General features: G+C 35.5%; 1 protein-coding gene across 3 annotated transcripts in view; it reads right to left on the bottom strand.

Moving 5' to 3' along the window:
- Positions 1-16,429: 16,429 nt before the first annotated feature.
- The window catches only part of LOC150089705 (phosphatidylinositol 4,5-bisphosphate 3-kinase catalytic subunit alpha isoform-like), a 291,320-nt gene continuing 280,892 nt past the window's right edge, over positions 16,430-26,857 (bottom strand). For 2 of the 3 annotated variants that reach the window (XM_090389607.1, XM_090389609.1), the window contains 2 exons: positions 22,224-22,375; positions 16,430-17,154 (listed from right to left, as the gene is read on the bottom strand). In XM_090389607.1, the coding sequence (XP_090245733.1) occupies positions 16,893-17,154; positions 22,224-22,375 (414 nt within the window). In that variant the 3' untranslated portion in view covers positions 16,430-16,892. Of the gene's footprint in view, positions 17,155-22,203; positions 22,376-26,857 lie in introns of all 3 variants that reach the window. The other variant, XM_090389608.1, reaches the window with a different exon arrangement.

Raw genomic sequence — 26,857 nt, 5'->3', positions numbered from 1 at the left:
GTGCAATATGGCCACAGAAGCCGATGCGCCAACAACTACCAAATAAATAAAAAAAAAAAAAAAAAAAAAAACTATTCACAATTTCAAAATACAAAGTCAATCCCCCAAACTTTTTTATCACCTTATAAACCTTATATTATACATAAAATAACTTTACCAAAATGAAATACAAAATTAAATTTATGATCACCTGGTGCATTACTACAATGGGAGAGGGGGGGACCATATGTCAAAATAGTCACTGTTTGCAAAAGGCAATAGCAAGGATCACCTTCTTGAGGAGTAACCACATTGGTCAGCTGAAAAACCCATGTCACAATTAATATCCCAAAACAAGGAAAGCTTAAAAGCTACATTAAGGAAACTATTGGCATACTTGTTCCTCACTAAGATTCCAGGCAAAGCACTGGTAGCTTCCTTTTCTTGGATAGCTACTTTAAAATCCAACATTCCAAGCCAAGAATGGCACAAGATTGGTGGGTGGATGTCACCAATGACAAAAACATAGACCATAGACAGAGGCCAGACACAAAAAAAAAAAATATTCCAGAAGAATTAACTTTGTTCTTTCTAGCAAGTCACAACCACGTACATAATTCATTACCAAACTTATTTGTTAATCCTGCCTTAATCAATTCCGTGCCACTTAAGTGAATTTGTGCAAAAATGAAATTGGAGTATAAAATATTGTCCCCTATAAATACATTATTTGGTTAGGACACTGTTGTCTGTTTGGAGAGTAATTAAATTACATGCTAAGAATGGTTTTGTCAGGCACTGAAAGAGTAAATATAAGTAAAACTACAAATTAAATTCACCTCTCTTACACTGGATATTGCAAAAACAATACTGTTTTTGAAATATACAGTTTTTTCTTTACAATCTTCAGATGAATTCAAGTTCACATCTGCAAATTCATATATTGTTCTTTACCTTGAATGGCTCCAACTACCTACTACTCCAACTACTTACTGGCTTGAATCACCGTCATGCTCTATCTTGTTAACCAATTTTCTTTGCCTTTGCTTGAAATACTGTATTAGAAATGGGAATTTTCATTACATAACATTTAATATTCCTGATATTTTTAATATTTCTCTGACCCCAAAAGCAAATTGATGAAACCATCCATTTTCAATTTATGATACCCCATTATGTGCATTATCCAAGAAAGAGTAAGGATGCCATCAGCATTTGGTTTACACAATGCATTGAAAGCCTTACACATTTCAGCCATATTTCTTCACAGGGCCTAGTTTCCAACTGTTGCAGTATACAGAATGGAAGCGGGTATACAATCAATACCCTCTTATATGGACAGCTTTTCTCTGCACCCATATTTCAGACTTATATGCAGCCCAAGGTGTGGCCTAACAACAAACAGTATAATCACCTCCTTGTTTATGCTTAAAAAATTACTGTATACATCACTGACAGAACCCATGAGCTGCCCCTGATAGCACTATTCAGGGAACTTCATGCCAGACTTACCTTTTTTTGTTCTGAACCACCTTGACTGTGGTAGTACACAGCTGACATGCTATTCTGGGATATCACTACCCATATGAAGTATCTTGCACTTAATGTTAAAACTCGAATTCCACTTCTCAATCCACCTGCCTACAGATGATCCTATATTACTTCTTTAATGAATAAAACTAAGAATATATTAACAAGCTAAGCAACCTGATTAGCAGTAATTTGAAACCCCTAAAGAATATTAAAAAGGGCATCACCAAACTGCTAAGAGGTTTGCCTACCTCTTTTGCTACATCTTTTAATATTTTTGGCTAGAGTCCATCAGCCAGGTGCCTTATTTACTTTTAGCTTCAATTTCTCTTTTTTTTCTTCAGTTATCACTCAGTATACTTCTGGTATCCCATCCCTAAAAACTTCTTCATGCACGAACATAGATGCAAGATAATTATTTTATCAGGAATCTGAAAAGGTTCATCAGTAGTTTTGCCATTCATATCTAGTGGGCCAATGTAGTTCATCCTTTTTCTTCTAGTGTAAACATAAGCAAATGATTCTTCCCTACTTTTCTTATCATTCTGAGCCAGTCTTCTCATTACCTGCTTTAGCTTCCCTAATTGCCTTAGTAACTTTATTGTAGATTTTACTGTGGGTTTCTGTGTCTCCTGATAATTAAAATCATTCCATGCATGTTTCTTTGCCACTAGTCTCATCAGTTCATCTGAAATCCATTTAAGTCTAAACCTTAAACAATATCTCTTTATGTAGCTGCTATAATTAATTTTCTCAACACTTCCTTTCAATTTAGAATTTGCAGTTGTTAACAGCAGATGGTCCTACAAAAAAGAATCTAAAAACTAAAATTACTGTATTATTGGTCAGCTAAATTGTATGTCCTTTCGTTAATGATTCCTTTGTCTAATAAGTGTTTTGTAGCCTTCACAATTTCCCTTTCTCTACTAATCCGATCTTTCTTACTTTCATTAGATAGGAATATCACCATTATAAAAGCAGATAAAGACAATACAATGTCGATTTTAAGGACAGCTGGCTATATTAACAAGCTAAGCAACCTGATTAGATAAAGGGATCATTAACAAAAGGACATACAATTTCATTAGAACAATAGTGAAGCACCGTTACTGCTTGGAAACAAAATTCAAAGTTAATCCAGTTAGGCCCATCATTAGCAGTAATTACAGTCCAGTGCAAAATTTAGCAAATGGATAGTTTCTATCTAAACCATAGGTTCCCAAACTTTTTTGGGCCACCACCCACTTTGCAAAACATAAATTTTGTAACGCCCCCCATTATAACAGTTTTCCACATTCAAGCCATTTGATATTTTCTACGTAAATAGCAACTAATGATATATTATTGGTTATGTCGTTAAATTATTGAAAAAGTAGTGGCCAATATTTGCTTCATCTTGAACACAGTTATTGCTATACCGATTTTGATGAAACATAGCCCGTTTGTAAAGTGTATGCTTGAATAACATTATGCACAGCTTCACACAATGGTTTAAATATGAAAATTCGGAATACATATTAAGAGATTGCAAATGCATTAGTAAGAATCTTATTGTAATAATTAAAACACCATCAAATATATTACAAAATTGTTTATTTCGAACTTATAAAATAAAAATACAAAGCAAAAATAACAAATTAATGTGAAGGATGAGCCTGATGTATTTTTAAAAGTTTGTTAATATCAGGTTCAACTTTCATTAAAAACAATCGTAAATCGCTATGCTCAGTTATATGCAATCGGTTTCTTTTCTTAGATAGTAAATTCGCTACAGCACTAAACCCACGTTCAGCCAAATAAGAAGATGGAAATGTAATTAAATATTTCTGCACTATTTCCCATAATCCAGGGTACAGTGTCGGTATTGATTTCTGAAGCCAGAACTCTTGGTATCCACTTTTGAATTTTATTTTTAGTTCTTCATTTGTTGTGAGTTCTATGAGTTCTTCTTCTAAATTTGATGATCCTGCTGTGTTTACATGTGAGAAAGGATCTAGAACCCAATTTGGTATATTCACGTTTAGAATATCCTTGAATCGCTCATTAAAATCAGCATGGAGAACCTCCAAGTGTTGGCAGTATGTAAGTAAATCTTCCTTTTTGAGAGACACTGCTGATAAATTTGAAAAGTGGCTATTCCCCTAGGCCTAGATTCCGCTTGAACAGAAGAAGTTTCCCCACAAAAGTGGCTAACGTTTTTTGTTTTAATTAAATTCCATTCATCACCTTGTAATTGTAGATTGACTTCATTGAATATTTTATAGAGGTCTGTCAAATAAGCGATGTCATTTTTGGAAGTAATCAGGTTGGCCTGCAATCTATCGTCTCTGTTTTCTAAGAACTCTAGTACTGAATCAAACGAACTTCTGTGTGAAGCAGCAAATGATTGAAATCTTCATTGTTTTCACTACAAAGTTGGCTAAACTAAACAATCTGTCACTCAATGAATTGATTCTAATCTTGTTGACTGCTCTAATAACGTAATGGAGCGACGTATGCAGGCGTTCACTTAAATTCTTCGCAACCAAATGTTGCGAAGGAACTTCGCATGCATTTAGTTTTCGTTTGCACACCAAATGCATGTATTCGCATGCATTTGGTGTGCAAAGAAATATATATATATATGCGCTACGAGTAACGGGTTGTTTTATATGCATTTGATACCATCAAAAAATTTGAGGGAAAAATTGAATTTTCACCATCACATACACATGCCTGAAAAATTCACCATAAAGTGTCACATGTTTGCTTGCTTGAATTCCATTCTGAGCTGCAAATGTAATTTCACTTCTCTTGCGCTGACAGAGCTGCTGCTTGCCAAATGAAGGAAAACTGGGTTCATTTTCCTGAAATTTCCACTTCCTTTCATTCACTTGAGGAAAAAAACCTCCGTAGGGGAGGGAGCTCACCCTTTCTAGTCCGACCCTAAGAAACGGAGAGAAAGAAATAAAAATACTCTTTTGGTGGGAGGAAGGCCAGGAGATTGTCAAAGGTCCACAACTAACTTTCATCACAGATGCTGAAGTTCTAGTAAGTTAGTTTCATCGCGGATTCGAAAGTATTTCTTTATTGCATTCAGTTTCACAACAGATGCTAAAGTTCTAATAAGTCAGCTTCATTGTAGGATGCCTAAGTTCAGATTACTCTGATTTTTGTCCAGTGTGCATTTGATAAAAAACCCTCTCTGTTTTATTGTAATTGTTTTTTGGAACAATATTTTGCAATAATCCCCCTGGAAATATTAGCCAGTGAACTGTATTATACATTTCAAACATTGCCGTATAGCTTGCCCTTGAATACAAATGACTACAGTTACTTTCCTTTGAGTGACTTGCCTTGTACAGTTGCGGACACTTCCAGTCAGTAAAATCATCAGTAGTCGTCCTTTATTGTACCTAAAGTAATTTGTTATGTTGGGGCAAACGGTTTTAGCTCCTAATTGAAGTAGCACTTTCAAATTTTGCCCAAGTCTATTATCTGCACATATTGAAAATTAGGACAGTAAAACAGTTTATAATTGGTGCCATTGGTGGGCAGCATTCCTACTAACAAATTTTCTGTTTATACTCCAGGATGACCACACGGTCAGAGATCCCGAAATAGAGAAAACAAGAAACTGCATCGCATTTAGCAGTCACCGACTTGATTGTGTGAAATTGCTCGCCAAAAACCACAGCAAAGCAAGAGAAGTGATGGGGAGAAAATCTATTTTTCAGCGGGGTTTATCTGTTTATTGCAATTCAGAACAGCATTATGACCATGGATAGTGAATTTATTCGGCTTCTGTACTAAAACAGAATTTCTCCCTTTGCGATGACATCAAAGCATAACAAGCAAATATTTTCTAACAATACTTTTTGAGCAGCAGTTAGTCACAATCTGTTAGCTTTGTACTGTTAGAAAATATTGCAATTTTGTGAAGAATACACATTTCAAGAAACAATACGTTATTCATAGCGAATTATTTTTTTTTCCTTCTTTTGCACACCAGTTTTCGAAGTTTATAACGCAGCTACAAATAGAAATATTTTCTCGAAATTTTGTTAGAGGATCAAACCCAGGAAACTGCTGTTCCGAGATTGTTTACTAAAAACAATTACAATAAAGCAAACTTTTTTCTTTCTTTTTTTTTTTTTTTTTTATCAAATGCGCATTGTAGTGTTCAGTTTTACACCAGTTTTTCTCGTTTCTAAAAGATGAATTTCCCTGATTTTCTGTTCGTAGGAGCAATACATGTTGAAGAAAGGAAATACGATCTGTTTGCTTCCAAAAACAGTTGTTGCTACTGTTTCGCTTTATTGCTTCTTATGTCAACTCACAGTAGCTCACGTTGTCATGTTTCAAAGACCCTAGGCTAATTAGGGTGGGTTTAGAAAAATAACAGAAAAAGGCCTAAAAAAATACACACTTGATGTCACATTTTTGTGATTTGCATGAAATTCAATAGAAGGTTTTGAAAATTGAAGTGGGAAAATCGAAGAAAACAGTTCTGGCTTCACCTATAGCGAATTTCAGCTGTGTCCATAGAGTAAACATTATAGAATTTATTAGTTGACCTTTGAACTTGAGTCCACTGGACCCAAGGAGATAAAAATATGGATAAGGAGCCACTGACTCCTAGACTGCCTGAACGCCCCCCTAGAAAGCTTCAATGCCCACTTTGGGAACCTATGATCTAAACCCATTCAAAAATAATCACTTAAAAAATTTGATTTCAGATCAACACTTTCAAGAAAAAAAATTTGACTATTATCGCAAGTATGGATGCATAAGACATTCACGAACTTTCTGGTGAAAGAAGCAATAGACAGAATAAAAACCAAAATAAAGGGCGGAAATTAAAATCCCACAGCACTAGTTTCATATTTGAAGGGAAAATTAACTTGTAGGAACTAAAAGATGTGGAACTGCCATTTTTGAACATTAGTGAAGAGGGAACAAAATTCTATTATTACCAAGGTGTATAGAGAAAAGATGGGCTCCAGATGTTATATTGTCAATTTTAATTTGAAACCCCTAAAGAATATTAAAATGGCCATCACCAAACTGCTAATGGATAGAGCAAAAAGAGTTTGCAATTTGAAAAAATTAGATTATGTTCTTCAACACATGTCCACAACTCTTACCATGGGTATCCAGGGGCTGAAAAAACTACAGGCTGGCCTCGATTAACGTAATTAATTCGTCCCACAAGCACATCACGCAAAACGCGTTAAATGAATATAATAATCAATAGGAAAAATTATAATTGGCCCTTGACCTCCTGGAATGTCCATAAAGAATTTTAAAAATACCTTTTAAATAACTTTTTAACTGTATACAATGTAAAAGATAATGAAAATAATTATGGAATTAAATGTTTATTGCATAAAACAGTGGTTCCCAAACCGTGTGCCGCGGAATATTTTAAATTTTCGAGGGAAACACAGCGATACTCAACATCTTTCGGACACCACGCGAACTACTAGCTCGAGGTAATTCACAGTTTCAACATTTATTAAGTTGTTTGGACCTAACTACTAAACGGAACTGTTAGGTATTTCTTTTGGTCTGGGTGCGCCTTGAAAAACTTAGTGACACTAAGGGTGCTGTGAACTGAGAAAATTTGGGAACCTCTGACATAAAATACACAATGAAGAAATGACTGTTGCGGAAATATTTGAACAGTGTTGACTTTCTCTTTTCATCAATCAATTTCCGATAGCCGACAACAATCTTCTCTGGGCCCTGGCGAAATAAATATCACAGAGAACCTCAAACCTTTTGTTTGAGGTTCTATGCGATACGAAAGATTTTACCTAATTCTTTTACCATTGTCCTTTGCGGTAACATTTTCATCTGGCTCATTTAAAAATTTGAATTTTTATGCAAGTGTGCATTGACTTTATTAGCAGGAGACAAACAAGTAACACGTCTTCTTCCGATGGTTGATGGAACACACCGAGGCGGGCAGCAGGCAAACGTTTGTTAATTGACCGTACGACTCATGGTAAGCTTAACGCACGATTCAAATCTTTTTCAACTATCGCATAAAAAAAAAAAAGATCGCGTTAACTGGAAATTTGCATCGTGTAAAGTGGTATAATTTTTCAAATAGCGTTAACTGAAAATCGCGTTAATCGAACTCACATTATGCGAGGCCTCTATACACAAATACAGTCAGTCCTTGTATAACACAGTAGTTGTGTTCCTAGAAATCCTCGCGCAATATAAATAACAGGCCTTATTGGGAAAAATAGGGTTAGGTGAAACCCCACCCAAGTTTGAACACACATTTGTAACTAAAATATTGCCAAACACAATAAGTAATCGTAATGAAATACTTATGTATTTTATTACAATTTTTATGTAATAAAATATTGCTAATGCTTTTATTGTAAGCAAACTTGCTCCTGATCTTTTTTTTTTTGTTTTGTTTGTTTGATCTTCTATCCAAACAGATAACGTTCCATCTCTTCCAATTCTTTTTGTCTTGATCTAATGTCCTTTGTTACACTGAGTTGTTCGTGCTATATAAGTTGCTTTTATTTTCTCTACATTCTTTCTAATTGTTCTCAGCAATTAGCTTATGTTATTTTCTAACTAGTTATAGGAACTTCCTTAAGTGCTGTAGTATAGTGACTAATGTATTAAGGTAGGGTAGCTTAATTTTCAGCACTTACCTTACCTCTTGAATGAAATGTGATTATAGAAGACAGAGTTAATGTGAAGAAGAACCTTATTTATACATAATCATAGCTATAAACGCGATTACAATTTGGAATTTATTAAGGATTTGAAATAATTAAAACTATTAAAATATGCGTGAGGAGGAGAGAATGTACATTCCATTTCACAGTTGTCAATTAAAATCGTTAAGATGGGATAGTTCTCAATGGATTATTAAACAAGCTAACAGTTGCACACAAGCAAGTTTGGATTTACATCCTCAGTTAGCATTGTGTTACACACAATGCTCGTGTGGAACTATTAGCTTGTTTATTAATCCATTCAGAACTATTCCCATCTTCTTGCACATATTTTAATAGTTTTATTTCAAATCCTTAATAAATCCCAAATTGTAATCGTGTTTATAACTATGGTTATGTATAAATAAGGTTCTTCTTCTTCACATTAACTATGTGTCTTCTATAATCACATTACATCCAAGCGAATCATTCAAGAGGTAAGTACTGAAAATTAAGCTACGCTATCTTAATACATTAGTCGTTATTTTCTAACTTAACCTTTAAGGTTAAGTTAGAAAATAACTTAACCTTAAATTCCTTAACCTTATTTCCTGACTTAAGCTGAAAGGTTAAGTCAGGAAATAAGGTTTCATAACTTTGCCTGTCACGCCGACATAAAAAAAAAAAAAAAAAAAGTAAAGTGCAGCCATTATCAACCCACTGCAGGGTGGAAGCCTCCTCAACAATTCATGCTGAGGGAAATGGACCATAATCTGCCACGCTGGTCCAGTGTGGGTTGGCAGATCGACCGTATTCAGCAGTCAGGGGCTTGAACCCCGGTCTACTCAAAGAGCGTGTGCTACTGCACTCCCGCTCCTGCCCACTCGGCCGACATATCAATCAATATATTGTTCTCGACTTCTACTGCCACTACTAATAACATGTACAGTCTGTTTACCAAGAATGCAGGAAGAAATAGCGACAGCGGCAAACCAGCTTGTCCAGAAAGTTTCCCATAGTTTGCCATGGTTCTCATGTTGGCTTTCTTTACCTTAGCTGCTTTCCTTTTTCTCTCTAAACCTGCATGCTTCCTTTTCTCACCTTTTTCAAGTCTTTTACTCATTTTTTGGAATAAAGCACAATTACAGTATAAAAAGAAGAAAAAAAGCAGCGCACGTGTAGCAACTAAGTAAACAACACAGTAAGTGTTGCATTCAGCTGTTGTGATTCCAACATGTTTGATTGCCATTTCTTGTAAACGCAAAGCCGAATTGTGCATAAGTGAATTCGGTTCATGTTATATGTGACATTGTTCCTCTATTTATAAATTCCATATGATTGAATTCGTGTAGTGTAAACGCATGTTATATGAGGACTGACTGTACATGGAAAATTATAGTAATGCTTATTTTTCTTCACAGAGAAAAGAAAAAAAAAGAGACAAATTCAAAGAAAAAATAACATAGGCAAAAGGAACAGAAGAGAAAACTGAGAATTTGTAACCGATATCAACATGATATGGTATTTAAACCAATAAATAGAGTGGGCAATATTTTAGTAAGCGATTTCCCCAACTAGAAGAAGGCACATTACATACAAGAGTGGGAAAATGTATACTGGCAAGAGGGAGATTGTCCGAAACCGGAATTCTCAAATGCTAAATGAGTAGAAAAGGAAAATACTGGAGAACTGGAAAACTTTAATGTAAAAAATACGTTAAAATAATTGAGAAGAAAGATATTTTATTAAAAGAAAAGTTAAGATCATAAATAGAAATATGGGAATGGGGTTACTTGGTTCCTCAGCTTGACCAATCAGTCAATCACTCTCTTATGATATCATCATCCTTTACTGGATGCCTTGATTGTTGCAAGTACTGCACATGACCAATGAACTGGCAGAAGTTTCAGAATATGCTGTTAACAACGATAACAATGTATTAATTAGTTATCTCTTAATGGAAGCAAAAATACGCAATCTTTTAAAGTCATAATTAGTTTGTTATATTAGTTAATCTCTTCTTATAGTTCAATCTAAAGATTGGACTGATGCAGTCCTCCACTCATTTCAACTTCTTGCCAGATTCATTTGGAACAAGAGTTGGTATTAATATCTGTTATAATTTGGTTTATATATGAGCATTGGCCTTCCTCTGCAACAACTCTTGTATTTTTTTTTTGTAGTTGTTGGCGCATAGGCTTCTGTGGCCATAATGCACCTCCCAAGGTTTTTGCAGTACTTTGATCCAAGCCCGAGGCGGGAATCGAACCCGCGACCCTTGGGTTGCCAGGCAGGCACTTTACCCACCTGTCTAGCCCGGTCGGCAACTCTTGTATTAATTAGTCAATTACTTCTTTTGTTTGTGTTCCATAAAAGTCTGTTTTTATTTTTTCCATAGGGTTCTTTAATCTCCTTATGATTGGCACATGATTTTAGCATGTCTTCATTACATAAGTTGATTATAACTTATGTAATGAAGGTCATTCAATCAGCAAATGATTAAGCATTTGGGGTGTCATAAGGTACTCAGGTAACTGTTTTTAAACATGCTTTGTATTGTGCACATTAGTTGCTTTGTTCTAAAGGCATCGAGATGTTTGCTGTGAAAGTTACAGAGCTTGTTGAATGCATATACTTAAAATTTGCAGAGAGATAAAAGGACACAATTTAAATCTTTTTTTGCTTTTTTCCATAGTCACTGTATGTTTTCTTGTTTGGATCACTGGAATTAGGTTGTTGGTCTTACAATACATCAACATCTTAGGCCACATTGTGCCAACTAAAAATAATTCATGGGAGCAGGGCAAGGTTATAATCCTACTCCCTCCACCCATGTGACTGGATAACTACACATACAACTGAAAAGGAATTTAAGATTACTCCAGTCTCTGATGGGGAACAAGTGGCAAAACCACTATATTATCATGAAGGACTAACATTAGATACAGAAAGACAAAGTCAAATTATGGAAGGTTTATAACATAAATGAAGGATAACATTAGGTCACGCTATCAAGATCTAAGTTTGGTAGATGTTCAAGTTATAAAGGGCTGACCATGTAAAAATTAAGATTTCTAGCAGTTTGGTGAAATAATGGTTAATTCAAGCAGGTGACAACTGCAACTGTAGGTGGCCTAATTCATAGGGTTTCACTCTACTGGGAATTTAAAATAAAAGTCTACTCACTACCTTTGGCCTATAGTAAGGAACAAATGTAAATTAACTCCATAGTGATCTATCCCACATGAAACATCCTACCTGTGTGTGCACAAGTTTCAATTTTCTGGTAGGTGAAAGGAAAATTACACAGTGTAAGGCATCAAGAATAAAGAGTACAAAAAACCTCTACAATTATCAATGTGGGTGCAGTAGTTTGTTCCTTTACGTAATCCTGTGAGGAAAATTAATTTTAAAATCAGTGTTATCCATGACCTTGTAAGTTTAATTTTTATTCATGTGTGAGCAAATAAGAGAATGAATAGGAGAAAATATCTCCATCATGGTCAGAAAGTTTTTTGTTACAACTTAACTACAATCCTGAGCGAAACAGCCTGCAATAGGAATTGACTAGAGTGGTGAAACTACTGGCTGTCATGAAGGACTATCAGAAAACAATATAACTAATAAATCAGTAGACAGAGGATTCTGAGCAGAAGAGAATTCACAGATGCCTTAGGTGCTATATGGCATCAAGAAATACTGGCCATATCTATTAAGCCTAATTTTGTCAATGCCAAGGTCTATGACAACAAATGGTGGGGCAACAACTATGAAGATTTTTTTTTTTTTTTCTCTCATTTCTAGCTTGCTTAGATATTTAATCTACAAGTAAGTTTGTTAACCTCAGTTGTACATCATAAAAACCATAAAATCTACTTTTCAGACTGCATATTATAGCCTCAGTTGTACGTTATAAAAACAATAAAATCTACATTCTTACCATTTTGCATATATAAATACTGGATAAAGGCAGCATACTTTGCTAAAAGTTTAACATCCCTGGTTTAACTGCAGAGGAAACCTTGTTTTTCAGGTGTATTTTTACAAAAATAAGATATCTAAATATTGTTCAGCAAACAGAATTACATAGAAAAGTTTTATTTTTTATATATATTTTTTACTTGCAATAACATTATAAATCAGAATATGATATTGTTCCCAGCATGAAAGACTTAAGAATAAGGTTATCACCACTTAAATTTTGTGTCAGAAAAACTGTTCTGTGAAATACTAATAATTTTTGGTGGCTACTAATAATAAACACTTAAAACAAAAATTATGTTTTAAGTGTTTTGAAAAACAATGAATAATGTTATATACATAGACTGTATTCAGTACCAGTAGAACAAATGTTGAACCATGTAACAATGGAGATTCCATAGAATGTCAGTGAAAATGGAGTGATGTTTATTAACAATCTGAACACACATGCTATCATGAATTACCCTGGCTTTCATGCAGTGTTCCCAGAAGCACAAGGTACAATACAGTACTGTCCATTATTTTAAGCTCTGTACACAGATTGTGGTAAGTTTTTAATTTTGAATGATTTGCAAATATAAGTATTATTATTTTTTCACATTAACAGTTTCAATTTGTCATTCTTGAAATTAGCTTGCAAAGGGAATTGAAGAATTCTTTTTTTTGTCTATACATCATATACAGTTTACATAGCAGAAACTGTCATAATTACATCTGTTTTAACCCTTAATTACACACATGGTCTAATAGACCATAATGAAACTAAACATTTAGAAAATGGTATTTTTTTTGCCATTCAAGATTTCCTGTCAGTAGCACTTTCAGTTTATATTCAGCGGTTATCATATTAATATTTTGATATTTTGGTCAGTGTGTGCATGTGTTTTTTTTAAATTTATAATATCAGTTTTATTCAAGTGATTTTTTTTTTTTTTTTTTTTTGTGTAAACACTGATACAATTATAAGCATTTATTTTTATATAACTTTTCACTGTATGTTTTAATCACAAAATATATCTGTGATGTTTTAATTTAAAATGCTTCACAATGAAGTCGATAAAAAAAAAAAAAAAAAACCTGAAATGGAGAGGAAACTGATGTAAAGAGGCTTGCGCAGAATCCCAGAATTAGCCAGGAACTAAGGCTGTCTATGAATCAAATTTTAGGAATAAAAAGGAAAATGGACTGTCAAGTTTCCTCAGCAGCTGGAAAAAAGTGTTTTTTTAAATATGGAGATTCAGTACACATTATGTACTGTAGTTACATAATGCTTAACAGAATTCAGTGGTTTACTTTGAACAATACCAGTCTTTATTCCATTGCAAGCATCTATATTTTCTTCAAAACACATTGGTTCATATTCAATTCAATTCTTTCTTGAGATTTGGCATATCTAGTGACAATCTGAGATGTGCTAAAGGCTTCATTGGCTCTTGGTTTCTGCTGGGTATATTCTTAAAAGTGCCTCTTCATTTTCAGTTTTAGTCTGATTCTTATTAGTAACGATGAAACTATTTCTATATCCGTGAAAAAATAATAGCCTCATGTGCATCCTCGTTTAGTCACAGAAACTGACTATTACATAAATTTTTATTTGCAGTAAATTGTGTGATGGCGAATTTGTACTTTTTTTATAGTAAAATTTATATGCATCATATTAATATGGCTGGTATGGCAGTGGATTTTGGGAATTGATTTTTTCATGGAATTTTTAAAAATGAAATCCTATATGTATTGTTTACATATTTTCAAATGTTAATTTGTGTTTATTTTGATTGATCATCTAATAGTTATGTGCATTCATTTATGTGGGATATTGTCAAAAATAAAATCAGAATCTTAAAAAAAAAACAAACAAACAAAAAAAAAAAAAAAAAAAACACATCATACTTTTTTTTTTTTTTTTTTAATAATTTGATTCTTATTAACTTTCAGTTTCAAGCTGAAATTGAACAACTTAGGCTAACAGCTGCAATCTCCTCTCCACAGCTATTTGCAAGCAGATAAGTGATGACGGCACAATTTGTACATGAATGTGCATTATTTGAAACAACATTCAAAAACAAATATATCAACATACCTGCTGTAACAGTTAAGTGCTTTAATTTGCTGAGCAAAATTGGGTGGTTGGGGGGGGAGTTTTGGTGTGTTTTTTTTTTTTTTTAAGGAGCATTAGCAACTAAGGCCATATTGCTCCGGGATATGCGGTTGTCATTCCCTGACCTTTCCACATCCTCCATATTTGGTGGAGACGGGCTCGAACCCTGGTCTAATCAAGAAGCGTGTGCTACGCACTGCTGCTCCTTCAGTGGTTGGGGGCGGGGGTTACAGATGCATTTGAAAAACTGGAAATTTACTTTAACTTAAGAAAGCACTTTTCTTTGTTTAGGATTTTTTTACAATGAAAATGTATATATGTTATCAAAACCATTTTGGAATATATGTTTGTTCATGATACTGGCCTTCAGTTTTGCATCTAAAAAGATAAATCATATATCATTCAAAAAGGTCTTAACATCAACAAATTGAGTTTATGATATTATCCTGCATTTAATATGTAAATTTTTATATTTAAAAATTAAATATACTGATGCACTGTGTATGACTCAATAAGTGAATCATTTGTACAAATGACTAAATCACATTATAAATAATGATATTATAAGCACAACAGTAACAGCTGAATTGTAGTGTAATGGATAAGACAGTTGTATGGGTATTTTTAGTCCTTCAGGTATATGTGACAAAATCCAGATAGATGACATCTATTTCACTCAACCATTCCTTGATTCTTTTTGACAGAAAAATTGAACAAGTGACATAAAAAAAAACAAAACCCATATCACTAGGAAGGGTATTTACTGATTAAATAAACTGACCTCTGAACTGGAATCTTACTTTTGAAAATTTGACTTTGAAAGTTATTTGAGAATGTGGTTGATAAATGTTAGGAGGTAAGTACTATAAGTTTAGTACTTTTTTTAAAAAAAAAAAATCTATGTGGAAGCCAGTACTTTAAATCTTATTCAACAGTATGCCGAGTTAGGTCAACTTGTACAATACAATGCTGGGCTAGTCTTTACAATCTGGTACCCTTTCTGATTGATCGCTGTGAGTAGCATCAATTGATATACCTAGCCTGTTATGGTTAGTCTAAGGTGTTTAACCCCCCCCCCATATTTTAAAACCACATTTTTCGATTTAAAAGCAGTGGCGGGGGGCTTCCTAACCATAGCGGACTATGCATGTCAATTACCACTACTTGCAGTGATCAACCAGAAGGGGTACCAGATTGTAAAGACCAACTCAATGCTGCCTATATGGTGCTATACCATATAATGTATTAATTTATTCATCATCATCAGCCATTTTCAATCCACTGCAGGATGAAGGCCTCTCCAGCAACTTTCCCAGTTCCTTCTGTTTTGAGCACTGGCCATCCATTTACTACCCACAAACTCGCTTAATAAATTAATTTATTATATGGCCATTATTAATTTTTTGCAGCATTTGATCTATGAGACCTTACACGTATACATATGTTAAAAAATCTTGTGTATAGTTAAGGGTTAAACTAATAGGTCTGTTACATTTTTGTTTTTCCTTTATTAAAAAGACATGTCAAAACTGACTGTCATTCAATCACAATGATAATACTTATAATTCAAAGAACATTTGCAGTTTATTTTGGCCATCTTTAGATGGCATAACTTTAGTTATTAAAGAGGGAGGTTGGGAGGGGGAGAGATATGTTTTCAGCATTTCACAAAGTACAGAAACATTTTATTTCTTGATGTTTTGGTTAAATGAGTGGCAAATCACACAGCATTTGTTGCTTCTATTGCTTTAGAAATGATTAAGTATGCTATTACAAGACAGGAACATGCTGAGTTAAAAAAAAAATAATAAATAAATAAAAAAAAAAATATATATATAAATATCTTGTTGTGTATATGACATGATCCCGATATTCCAACAGTGATATGTTGGCAACTATTAGAGCCTAACCATTTTGTTCTCATTAGAGAATACACTTCTTTAATTCAAACTAAATAATTCACACCAGTCTTCTCAAACTGGAAAGGACGTGGAGATAAAAAAAAAAAAAACACCACCACCTCCCCAAAGTCCACAGAAGTATGCACTGCATACTAAGATAACAGATAAAATAGCACTAAAAATTTAATTTTTTTTTTTTTTTGCGCTTCTGCTTATTTGTAAATAAAAATAGTAGATGGGAAAAATTCAAATTAAAAAACGCCCAAAACATTTCTTAGAGAAAATAAATTCTTATTAAGAAAATTAAATAGCAGTTTTAAGAACCTTTGCTGTGTCACTTATTAACTTCACACAGCAAACAAGTTTGTAAGGTGCTTATTTATAAACCCATACTAATTTACATGCAAGTGTTAAATAAAATTGAAGATTTAAAACATCACCGAGGCATTTCTGTTCTTCTAGCTGTATATGAATCTGAAATTCCATCACTGATTCAGATGTAGATATTAAATAAATCTAAACATTATAACTGATCACAGGGGCAATTACCATTTCTCAAAATGTATATGAAGCTGAAATTTCATTTCACATACAGCTTAAAATGCTACCTGGAATGAGAAAAATATTTTCAGTTCAAGCCACAGGCTACTGTAAGTTCCAAACAATTGCATAAGGCTGCCAAATGCACTGTCTGTGAAACTGTACACCAAAGAAAATGCTAGATACAATGAAGGGTCACAGATGCTTGACACTATGGAAGAACCAATCTAACTTTGTAGTCCATGCACCTCCATAAGCTTCAAAAAACTGATTTTGGAAATATTCTAATGCCTCCTCTTCTGTCTTTTCTACCTGAAGAGTCTTTCTTAGGTAACCAATATCATCAATGGACTGAAGTTCAGGAATACCTGTCGACAACATCATAGTGAAGAGAGTAATCAATAAATTAGCATGGCGGCGTAGCATTAAATAGGCTTTTCCACAGAATTCTTGAAACCTGCCAAAATTATTTATTAATTAAAAGTTGGAAACCATACCTTTTGTAAATAATAAAATTCAAATTTAATCTTTACTGCTGTGTAATTTTTTTATATCAGTTACGTGGGTGAAATAAATCTGTAGAGTTGACTATAACACTGAAATTTTTTAACTCTTGTGACAAACAAAATAAATTAAAACTTTGATTTAATGGACTATATGGGGGTAAAAGCCTGTCTGCTAAATCCTACTGTCCATTAAGCTTGTAAGAAATATATTCAATGCAACAGAAAAAGCCTATTCTCAGAGTTCATAATGTCAATAAGTTCAGCTTTTCTGAGAAATACAGGTTTATTAAATTCCTTTGATAGGAAGACAGAAAAAATAAGTTATAATAAGCAGTTAATATAAGCATACATCGATAGCTTTTGGGCATAGGTTGCCATTCTTCAGTCGAAAAACGATGCAAAATAAAAAAGAAAGAATGCCCGATATGGTGGTGTTTTTGTTAGTTGTTGGTGCATTGGCTTCTGTGACCATAATGCACCTCCCAAAAGGCGCCTCCGTAGCCAGGTGGGAAGGAGCAGCAGTGCGTAGCACACGCTTCTTGATTAGACCGGGGTTCGAGCCCATCACCACCAAATACGGAAAGGTCAGGGAATGACCACCGCATATCCCAGAGCAATATCGCCTTAGTTGCTAATGCTCCTGAAAACCAAATAACAACAACAGCACCTCCCAAAGTTTTTGCATTTACTCTGATCCAAGCCTGAGGTGGGATTCGAACCCACGACCTTTGGGTTGCTAGGCAGGCGCTTTACCCACACAGCTAGCCTAGTTGGCCAGTATGGTGGTCATGCAAGTTGAACCACATGATCAGGGGCTGACAACAATTGCAAAGCTTGGGTTTGCTATACGCGTCACTGCCCATCATTCAGGAGGATGGCTGTTTTAATGATGGAATGGACATGACCTCCTTTGTCACAGTTAAAAGAATCACAACAAGATGTAATGTGTAGTGATTCTAACCAGATGTGACGGCGGTACTGATGAGAATGTTCAATAATCAATGTTGCGTCTTGGATTGATGTCATGCTGGGTGCTCTACATCAGCAGAGCAGATCACTCTCTCTCGTGCTCAGCGACTCTTTCTTTGAGCCTTCTGCTAGATTCACCAATGTAGCAGCCTGTGTAGTCATGGCAGGAAATGCAGTATACTGAACTGCTCTGTAAGAGTGGGGGAACCAGTGTCTTTACCTTTGACACAAGGGACTGCAACTTCCTCTTGGAAACTGCAGACACTTTATCCCGTAACTCTGTAAGACCTTTGACAGTGACAAGTTCGAGTAGCATGGAATAAAAGCGGTTGCGGTTGGTTCAATGTTACGTGTGGTCCTAAAGTTTGCCATGTGGTCACAGGATTGTAGGTATCATCTATCCAAGGCACTAGTGGGGTAACCACACTTGGCCAAATCTGTCTTCACTCTAGAGAGCTCATTATGTCTTTCATCTGCAGAGCTGGAGTGGGTCCAGGTGCGGGTTAATAAAGTTCATGCTGTACTAAGAAGGTGACCTCGAGCACACATCAGTTTACAATGGACGGAGGTCCTTATGCACGTGCCCTCGCGTAAAACAAGGATATCCAAAAATGGAAGAACATTGTCCGACTCCATCTCAACGGCAAACTGAATGAAGGGTGAAAGAGAGTTGGGATGTTGTAAGAGTCAGTCTCCTGACTCATGAGGAATGATGGTAAATATATTGTCAACGTATCGTGTAGACCTACAAACACGCGACACATTGACAATATATTTGGTAGACCTACAATCATGCGTTTGTAGGTCTGCCAGTCCCTATAGCTTTTGGTGTCACTATGTCAACGACATATTTACCATCATTCCTCACGAGTCAGGAGACTGACTCTTGCATCTCAACTCTCTTTCACCCTTCATTCGGTTCCCTGTTGAGCTTAAGTTGGACAATGTTCTTCCGTTTTTGGATATCCTTGTTTGACACAAAGGCATGTGTCTAAGGACCTCCATCCATCGTAAACCGATGTGCTGGCCAGTTGACTAATTATCGGTCAGCCCACGCTCGCGGTCACCTTCTTAGTACAGCACGAGCCTTGTTAAACCACGCTTGGACCCGTTCCGGATGAAAGATGTAATGAGATCTCTAGAGTGAAGACAGATTTGGCCAAGTGTGGTTACCCCACTAGTGCCTTGCATAGATGCGACCTATAGTCCCATGACCACGTGCAAACTTTAGGACTAACCGCAACCGCTTTTATTCCATACTACCCGAACTTTTCACAACAACTGTCAAAGGTCTTACAGAGTTATGGGATAAAGTGCGTGTAGCTTCCAGGCAGGAAGTTGCAGTCTCTTGTGTCAACGGTAAAGACACCGGTAACTCCACTCTTACAGAACAGTTCAGTGTACTGCATTTCCTGCTGTGACTGCACATGCTGCTACATTGGTGAATCTGGCAGAAGGCTCAAAGAAAGAGTCGCTGAGCACGAGAGAGCAATCCACTCCGCTGATGTAGAGCACTCAGCAGTCTCCAAACACTTCTGGTCAGCCCAGCACGACATTAAGATTATTGGCCATTCTGGTTAGTACCGTTGTGTCTGGTTAGAATCACTACACATTATATGTTGTCGTGATTCTTTTAACTGGAACAGCAAATCCAAGCTTTGCAATTACAGCCACAAGCCTCTACTGCCAACTGCTAATTGTTGTCAGCCCCTGTTCACACAGTTCACCTCCCATGACCAAAATACCTTTATTTATTTTGTACCAACGTTTTTTGACTAAAAAGGGCAACCTATGCCCGAAAGCTATCGATGTATGTTTATTTTAACTGTCTTCCTATCAAAGGAATTTAATAAACCTGCATTTCTAAGAAAAGCTGAACTTACTGACATATTCAATGCAGTTGCTAGAGCTTTTGCTTTGCTTTGCTTTTTTTTAGGAGCATTAGCAACTAAGGCCATATTGCTGCGGGATATGCGGTGGTCATTCCCTGACCTTTCCACATCCTCCGTATTTGGTGGTGACGGGCTCGAACCCCGGTCTAATCAAGAAGCGTGTGCTACGCACTGCTGCTCCTTCCCACCTGGCTACGGAGGCGCCTACAGCAGTTGCTAAAGAGAGAGAGAGATGCCTCCATAGCCAGGTGGGCAGGAGCAGCAGTGCGTAGCACACGCTTCTTGATTAGGCTGGGGTTCGAGCCCATGACCACCAAATACGGAGGATGCGTAAAGGTCAGGGAATGACCACCGCATATTCCTGGAGCAATATGGCCTTAGTTGCTAATGCTCCTAAAAACCGAATAACAACAACAATTGCTAGAATTTATAAAAAAAAAGTGCTGTACTGTGTAAAAGTATTAAATCCTTTAATACAATACTATATTTTACTGCACTTACCTATGGAAGTAGAAAAGCATGAAATTTTGCTTTTCTACTTCCATAATTGTATTCACATTGTTTTTCCTGAACTTATTCCTGTTCTACTGAAGTAGAAACCCAATTTTGTGGAGGTGGAGGGATGTATAACCCTTGTTGAGATCAACTCAGTCACACTGAAAAAAAAAAAAAACCCCATAAAAATTCTTCCCACCTTGATTGGGTTTGAACCAAGGCCTTTCCACACAGTGAATTGAATCAAAATCATTTTGCTACCCTGAGGGCATAAGAAAAAAGAATACTACAAGATTTCAGAGTTTATGTATTTATGTAAAGTCCATTTCCCAATTTCTTACAGAGAAATCATAAGATGCAAGAGTTACTATAGAACCTATAATGCTTCCAACCGTTTTTTTTTTTTTTTTCTTGGGTACCACTGTGGGTAGGCCATTTTAATTTGCATTTATTTTCCCATATATTCACCTCCAATTTGTACACATTTTCCTCACAGCTGAATTAGAGGCTGCATTCACCCCCACCTCATAGAAGCTGTTGTCAGCTTCTAAGGGGTCACTTCTTGATGGCTAGAATGACAGCATCATTATCAGCAATGTGCCTCACATGAAGGCCATTCTTCACAGGGTAAAACAGGTCAAAGTCTAATGGTGCAAAATTAGGACTGTCAGGGATGTGATACAAAGTCCACAATGGTCTTTGTTGTTATAGAGTCTGTTACAAAGTCTCTTGTACCGAAGGAGAAATTTTCCTATCTTCTCTGACCTCACTCTTGCAATTTGTGTGCTCAGTGTTTTCACATAGTGAACAGAATTGATAGTGTGTTCCCATTTCAGGAAATCCATGAGGATAACCCCTCTATTAAAAAAAAAAAAAAAAAAAAAAAAACTTTTATTGAATTCTTGTATCAAATTTACAGATTGCTGTCTTGATTAGTTTATAGTTGTATACAAAGTCATAATAATCTTCAGTGATGCTTTCAAGAAAATCATCACCATCATCCAATATTGCCCTTGTGATCCTGTTTTGGTATTTGTGTAATCCATCTAACTTACAACTTTCTGTTTCCTATATTGTCCAGAATTTTTTTTCAATGCATTAAAGCCAATTTCATCAAGTATATTTCACTCATGCACACATTTCCATGGTCTCAATGTGTCAATCTCCACAAATCAGTTTATCCCCTCTTCTCATTTTTGGATGTTGCTACAGTGTCAGGATGACAATAGGTGTTGGTGACAGTAGTACTTACACTGTAAATACTACTACACTGACATTGACTCGTGTCCTCATAGAGTGGTGTAATTTCTTACTAATCAACAATCATCAGACACTGAAATGTTCTGAAAATCTGAGCATGACTAGTTGTCCCATAGATAGGAAAGTTTAAACATACATGATGATATTACACAGCACCCTGCCAATTTACAACTGGAATAATAAACTTGGCAGAATTACACACACACACACACACACACACACACACACACACACACACACACACACACACACACACACACACACACACACACACACACACACACACACACACACCTGGCCTACAGGATGACACTACATAGCACCCTGCCCGTTTACAACTGGAATAATGAACTTGGCTTAACTAAATCTATAAATCTGAATTACTCACTTATACGATCACTCACATTTCAAACTCCTTGCTCTTCTTTGGGTTTTCAGCTCCTTTTGCTATGACATAGAGAAAATCCTCTGTAAGAACAAATGGCACTCTTTCTCTGTTTATTCCAAATTTTTTCTTGAAATGTCCCAGAAAGTGGCCAAAATCGATATGAAAAATCTGTGGGGTTTAAAGCAAGTTAAGGGCTGAGTTAATATTTACAATACATATAAAAATTTTTTCACTTTTCAGCAATTCTACTTAACATATTTTCTTCATCCCAAGTACTAATTATTTAAATTACTATGGGTAATTTAATATTTATCCAACAAATTATCAAGGTTGGGTTTGTCTAATATCATTAGTCCCCAAATAATAATGCTCTCTTTAGCCCTCCTCAAAATCTGACAATCTGTTGGTCCCAGCAAATACATCCTGGTTGTGGTCCGCCTATCTTCATTACAAAAAAATATCAACCATTTCCCTGCAATAGAATCTTCAATAAAACTAAATCTCCTTCAACCAGAGCAGATACACCTGACTGTTCTGGGACCTGTGTCGGGGGTGCATCACCTGGCAGGTTATGAGTTAATTGAGTCCCTGACGAGCTGCCAGTTACATTTGTTTCTAGGGCAAGCACCTGTTTCTTCAGTGACGCAAATTCTTCTCGTAATGCACCAAGTTTTAATTTGAGATCGAAGAAAAGAATTGTCAGTTGAGAGCTTGGTTTGTCTACTAGACTGACCTTTGAATACATCACAGGCTGTACAAGTGATAAGCTCATGACTCACACTGGAAATGCCTGCAGGCATTTCCATCTGGGTCATGATTTCCTTGGACTTTGTACTAAAAATGGATCTTGTAACAACCATTATTTAGGTAAAATTAGAACTTTAGAAATATTACAAAATTTAAATTTACAATATATTACAGAATTTAATTAACAAAGTATTAGAGAAATTAAATTGTTAACAAAACTCTGACCAGTAGTAATGTTAAAATATTAAACCTATTCACACCAAAACAGACCATGTGAATGTGGTGCAACAGTGTGTGAACCTCCAGCATTCAGTTAACATAGACTGAGACTAGCCACTAATAGGTTCAAAGAATTCAAACTAATTAATAAAAAACGGGAGCTGTCAGCAAGAGAGCACTCCAGTGTCACAGCCAACTTGACAAGAATTTACTCACTCTAGTACTGTCAGGTAGTACTCAAGATGTGGCTTAATACAATGGGATAATCATCCTCTTATCCTTGCTGGCAAACTTCCCATATATCACTGACAAAATCCCACGAGCTATCCTGGCAGTCTATCTGCACTGCTAGTAGAACTTTATATCTAATTGCACGATTAACTCCAGTTCTTCTCTCATTCTCCACTACCCTGAATATGGTACCACACAGTTGGTCTATTAATCTAGGATTACTGCTACCCATATTAAGTACCTTGCATTTGTCAATATTAAACTTCAATTGCCACTTTTCAGCCCATATGTCTAATTTGTCTAGATCTTTACAGTGTACCTTGAATACTATTATTGACCACCCTGCCAACCTTCATGTCATCTGAACACTTAGACATTAAGCCCGACATGTCTTCATCAATACCATTAATAAATACTGAAAACAACAATAAGGCCCAGCACCGAACCCTGTAGGACTCAGCAACTAACATTAGTTCAAGAAGAGCAGTGCCCAGTGATAACCACTCTGGGTTATCACTGGGCATTATCAATAGTAATCCACAATTGCCATTATGCCATACTGCTCCAATTTGTATAACAGTCTTTCACATGGAAGTGCCAAAATAATATTTTGCATCCAGTTTCTTTGTGACTGCAACATAATATCTATTTAGACCGTGAATTCTATATAATTGCTTTCTTGTCAAGATGATCCAGCATTACTTCTTTAACCATTTAAGTCCATTATTTTCCTTGAAACAGAAGCAAATACAGGTCTGTAGTTACTTTTTCCTTTGATCCTTCTTTGTGAGTAGAAGACAGTTGTACATTTACAATCTGTAAAGGTTGCCTGTTAACCAAGGATGCAGTCACAATTGTGACCAAACGGTTGCTTACCTCTTTTGCTACTTCTTTAAATACAGGGGGTCCTTGTTATTCAAGGATAACTGGTTCCAGAAAATTCTACTTAAAACGGGGACCAAATTTTCGTAATAAGTACTTGTACATACTAAAAATGGATCGAAGGAACTGAAAAATGTAAGGTTAAGTAAAGTTTATTGAAATTACACTATTTTCCAGTTTTACGAATAAAGAATGAATCCAGAGTTGTTTGGTTGTTTTTGTCGTATTTTTTTGGATAAAATTGTGCAGTAGCATTTAGTTTTGTAATTAACTGTGTGCTTAACTTTTGCTGCATGATCACGAAGAAGGTTGTTCTCACAAAAATATTCAAGTGCTTGATCAATTTTCTCAAGGGCTTCCTTTAATTCTTTAATTTTCAAATCTTTATCCTTTGGTGATTCCATCGCATCATCATTTTCGGCTTCCTCTTCTTCTTCTGTGGGTAGCTGGTCTAATTCTGCTAACTCCTCATTTTTAAATGATTTTGTACATGATTCAAGCAATTGTGGAATATCTCCATCATCAACTTCATGGAACCCAGCTTCTTTTGCAAGACTTATAATTTCATTTTGTAACCTGGTAGCATTGCATTCTTCATATTCACAAGTATAGATAATATTACGTTTTTAATGTTTTCACATTTTTTATGTATTATTTGCAACCTCGTAACTGCGGGGACTTGGATAATGAATACTCGGATACCAGGGACCCCTGTCCACAGAATCCATGAGCCCTACATACCTTACTTACTTTTAGCTTCAGCAATTTCTCTTCCATTTTCCTTTCAGTTATCATAAAATCTTTTAGCTCCCAGTTGATGCATCTGGTATCCCCATCCCTAAAAACATCCTCATGCCGAATGTAGATGCAGATTATTTATTCAGTTTGTTGGCTGTCTGAACAGGATCACTGATATCTAGTGGACAAATTTGGTTCAATCCTTACTGCTAACATAAGCAAAAATTTTTTGCTTAGTCAAAGGCTTTTAGTAATGTGCCTTAGCTAACTTAAACTCCTTAGTGACTTGATTGAAAACTAGTCTGTACTCACTAGAGATTTCTGCATCTCCTGAAAATTTAATCATCCCATCAATTCTTCTCCTGTCACTAGTCATCAGCTTGCCTCAATGAAAAGAATTTGAAAACTGTTTAAGACTAATGTGGTCACCTTCATTAAAGCAAAATCTCTTCCTTTTGCCCATTACAATATACACTAGAACCCCATAAATTCAGCATCTGAGGACATAGCTCATTCCAGAATTTTGAAAGTTTACAGGGTTAGTTCATAATTTTTATTAGATAATAACATAGCTCATCCATATAATCTCTGCAGAATGATGTTTGCCAGCATTAAGTCGAAATGTTAAGCCATACTGACCGATAGGTCCACAGTGGGTAACACTTTTGCCTAAGAAATAAATGGCGTAGGTTCAAATGCTGCCAGGTTGTTGTGATAGTCCAGTATTTTTTAATATGAGGTATAAATAGTGTGATATGATTTCAGCAATTAAATCATCTTAAAAACTAAAAACATACTACTGAATGTCTCATAATTTTTTTTTTTTTTTTTTGAAGCCGATCCAGTTTTAAATTATCTCTTTCTACTCTTATATGGTTGACTCCCCTCAGAGAAATATTCAGAAAGTTCCAGATTTTTGAGGGTCTACTGTAACTTTAGGTAAATCCCACATCAGTATTATAATCACTGCTGCTTGGTGGTTACTTTATTTGGAGATTCTTAACGCATGAATGTGACTGCTGATAATCACATAAAGAACATTGCTTTTGTTTGTTGTCCCTCGTGCTAATGCAGAAAGAAGTCATTCAATAATCCAGAGAAGTTCTGCTATTGTGCGAGTGACCAACCCTAAGTTCCAGCCAATATCTGGAAAGTTAAAATCCTCTATTATCAGATATTTTGATTTACTGGCCCACTCTATTTGTCTATATACAAGGTATCCGATAAGTCACTCCTATTTTTAAATTATCGTTAACTTCCTTTATGTTTTAACCAATGTTAAATGATTCATATTTTACTGAAATTTTTGACACTACTTTAAAAAACTCCACATGTGCCCCAGCATTTTTGGCACATTTCCTTAAATGAACTGGTACCTTCAGTAGTTAGACTAAGTTGTGTGTGTATGTTTTCTTTTATTGGTAAACCTCTTCATCGACACAACCCCCCCCCATACAAAAAAATTACAAGGCATCAGATTTAGGCTGCAGGCAAGCCATTCATGCATACTACATCTGCCAATTCATTGCCTGGAAAATGATTATGCAGCCTTGTATGGACATCATTTGCAAAATGATATCCCACTTTGAAATGATTGGCCACACATGATTTTGAGGTATCTTTTGGCATTCACTATGTTTTGCAAAATGTCCAATGAGTGTGGATGAAATGATATTCCACCAGACTGTTACCTTTGTATTACTCTGAACCTTTTCAACACACATCTGGATTTTCCACTGCTTAAGAATGGCAGTTATGATGATTAACAAAACCCCCAATGTGAAACATAGTCTCGTCACTCCAAACAGCTATAGTTACTCAATTTGTCACATC

The sequence above is a fragment of the Mastigoproctus giganteus genome, chromosome 2, assembly GCF_048544385.1.
Source record: "Mastigoproctus giganteus isolate SK-2022 chromosome 2, ASM4854438v1, whole genome shotgun sequence".
NCBI classification, from domain to species: Eukaryota; Metazoa; Arthropoda; class Arachnida; order Uropygi; family Thelyphonidae; genus Mastigoproctus; species Mastigoproctus giganteus.
The sequence above is the reverse complement of the archived record's forward strand: the minus strand, read 5'-3'. Positions and strand labels throughout refer to the sequence as shown.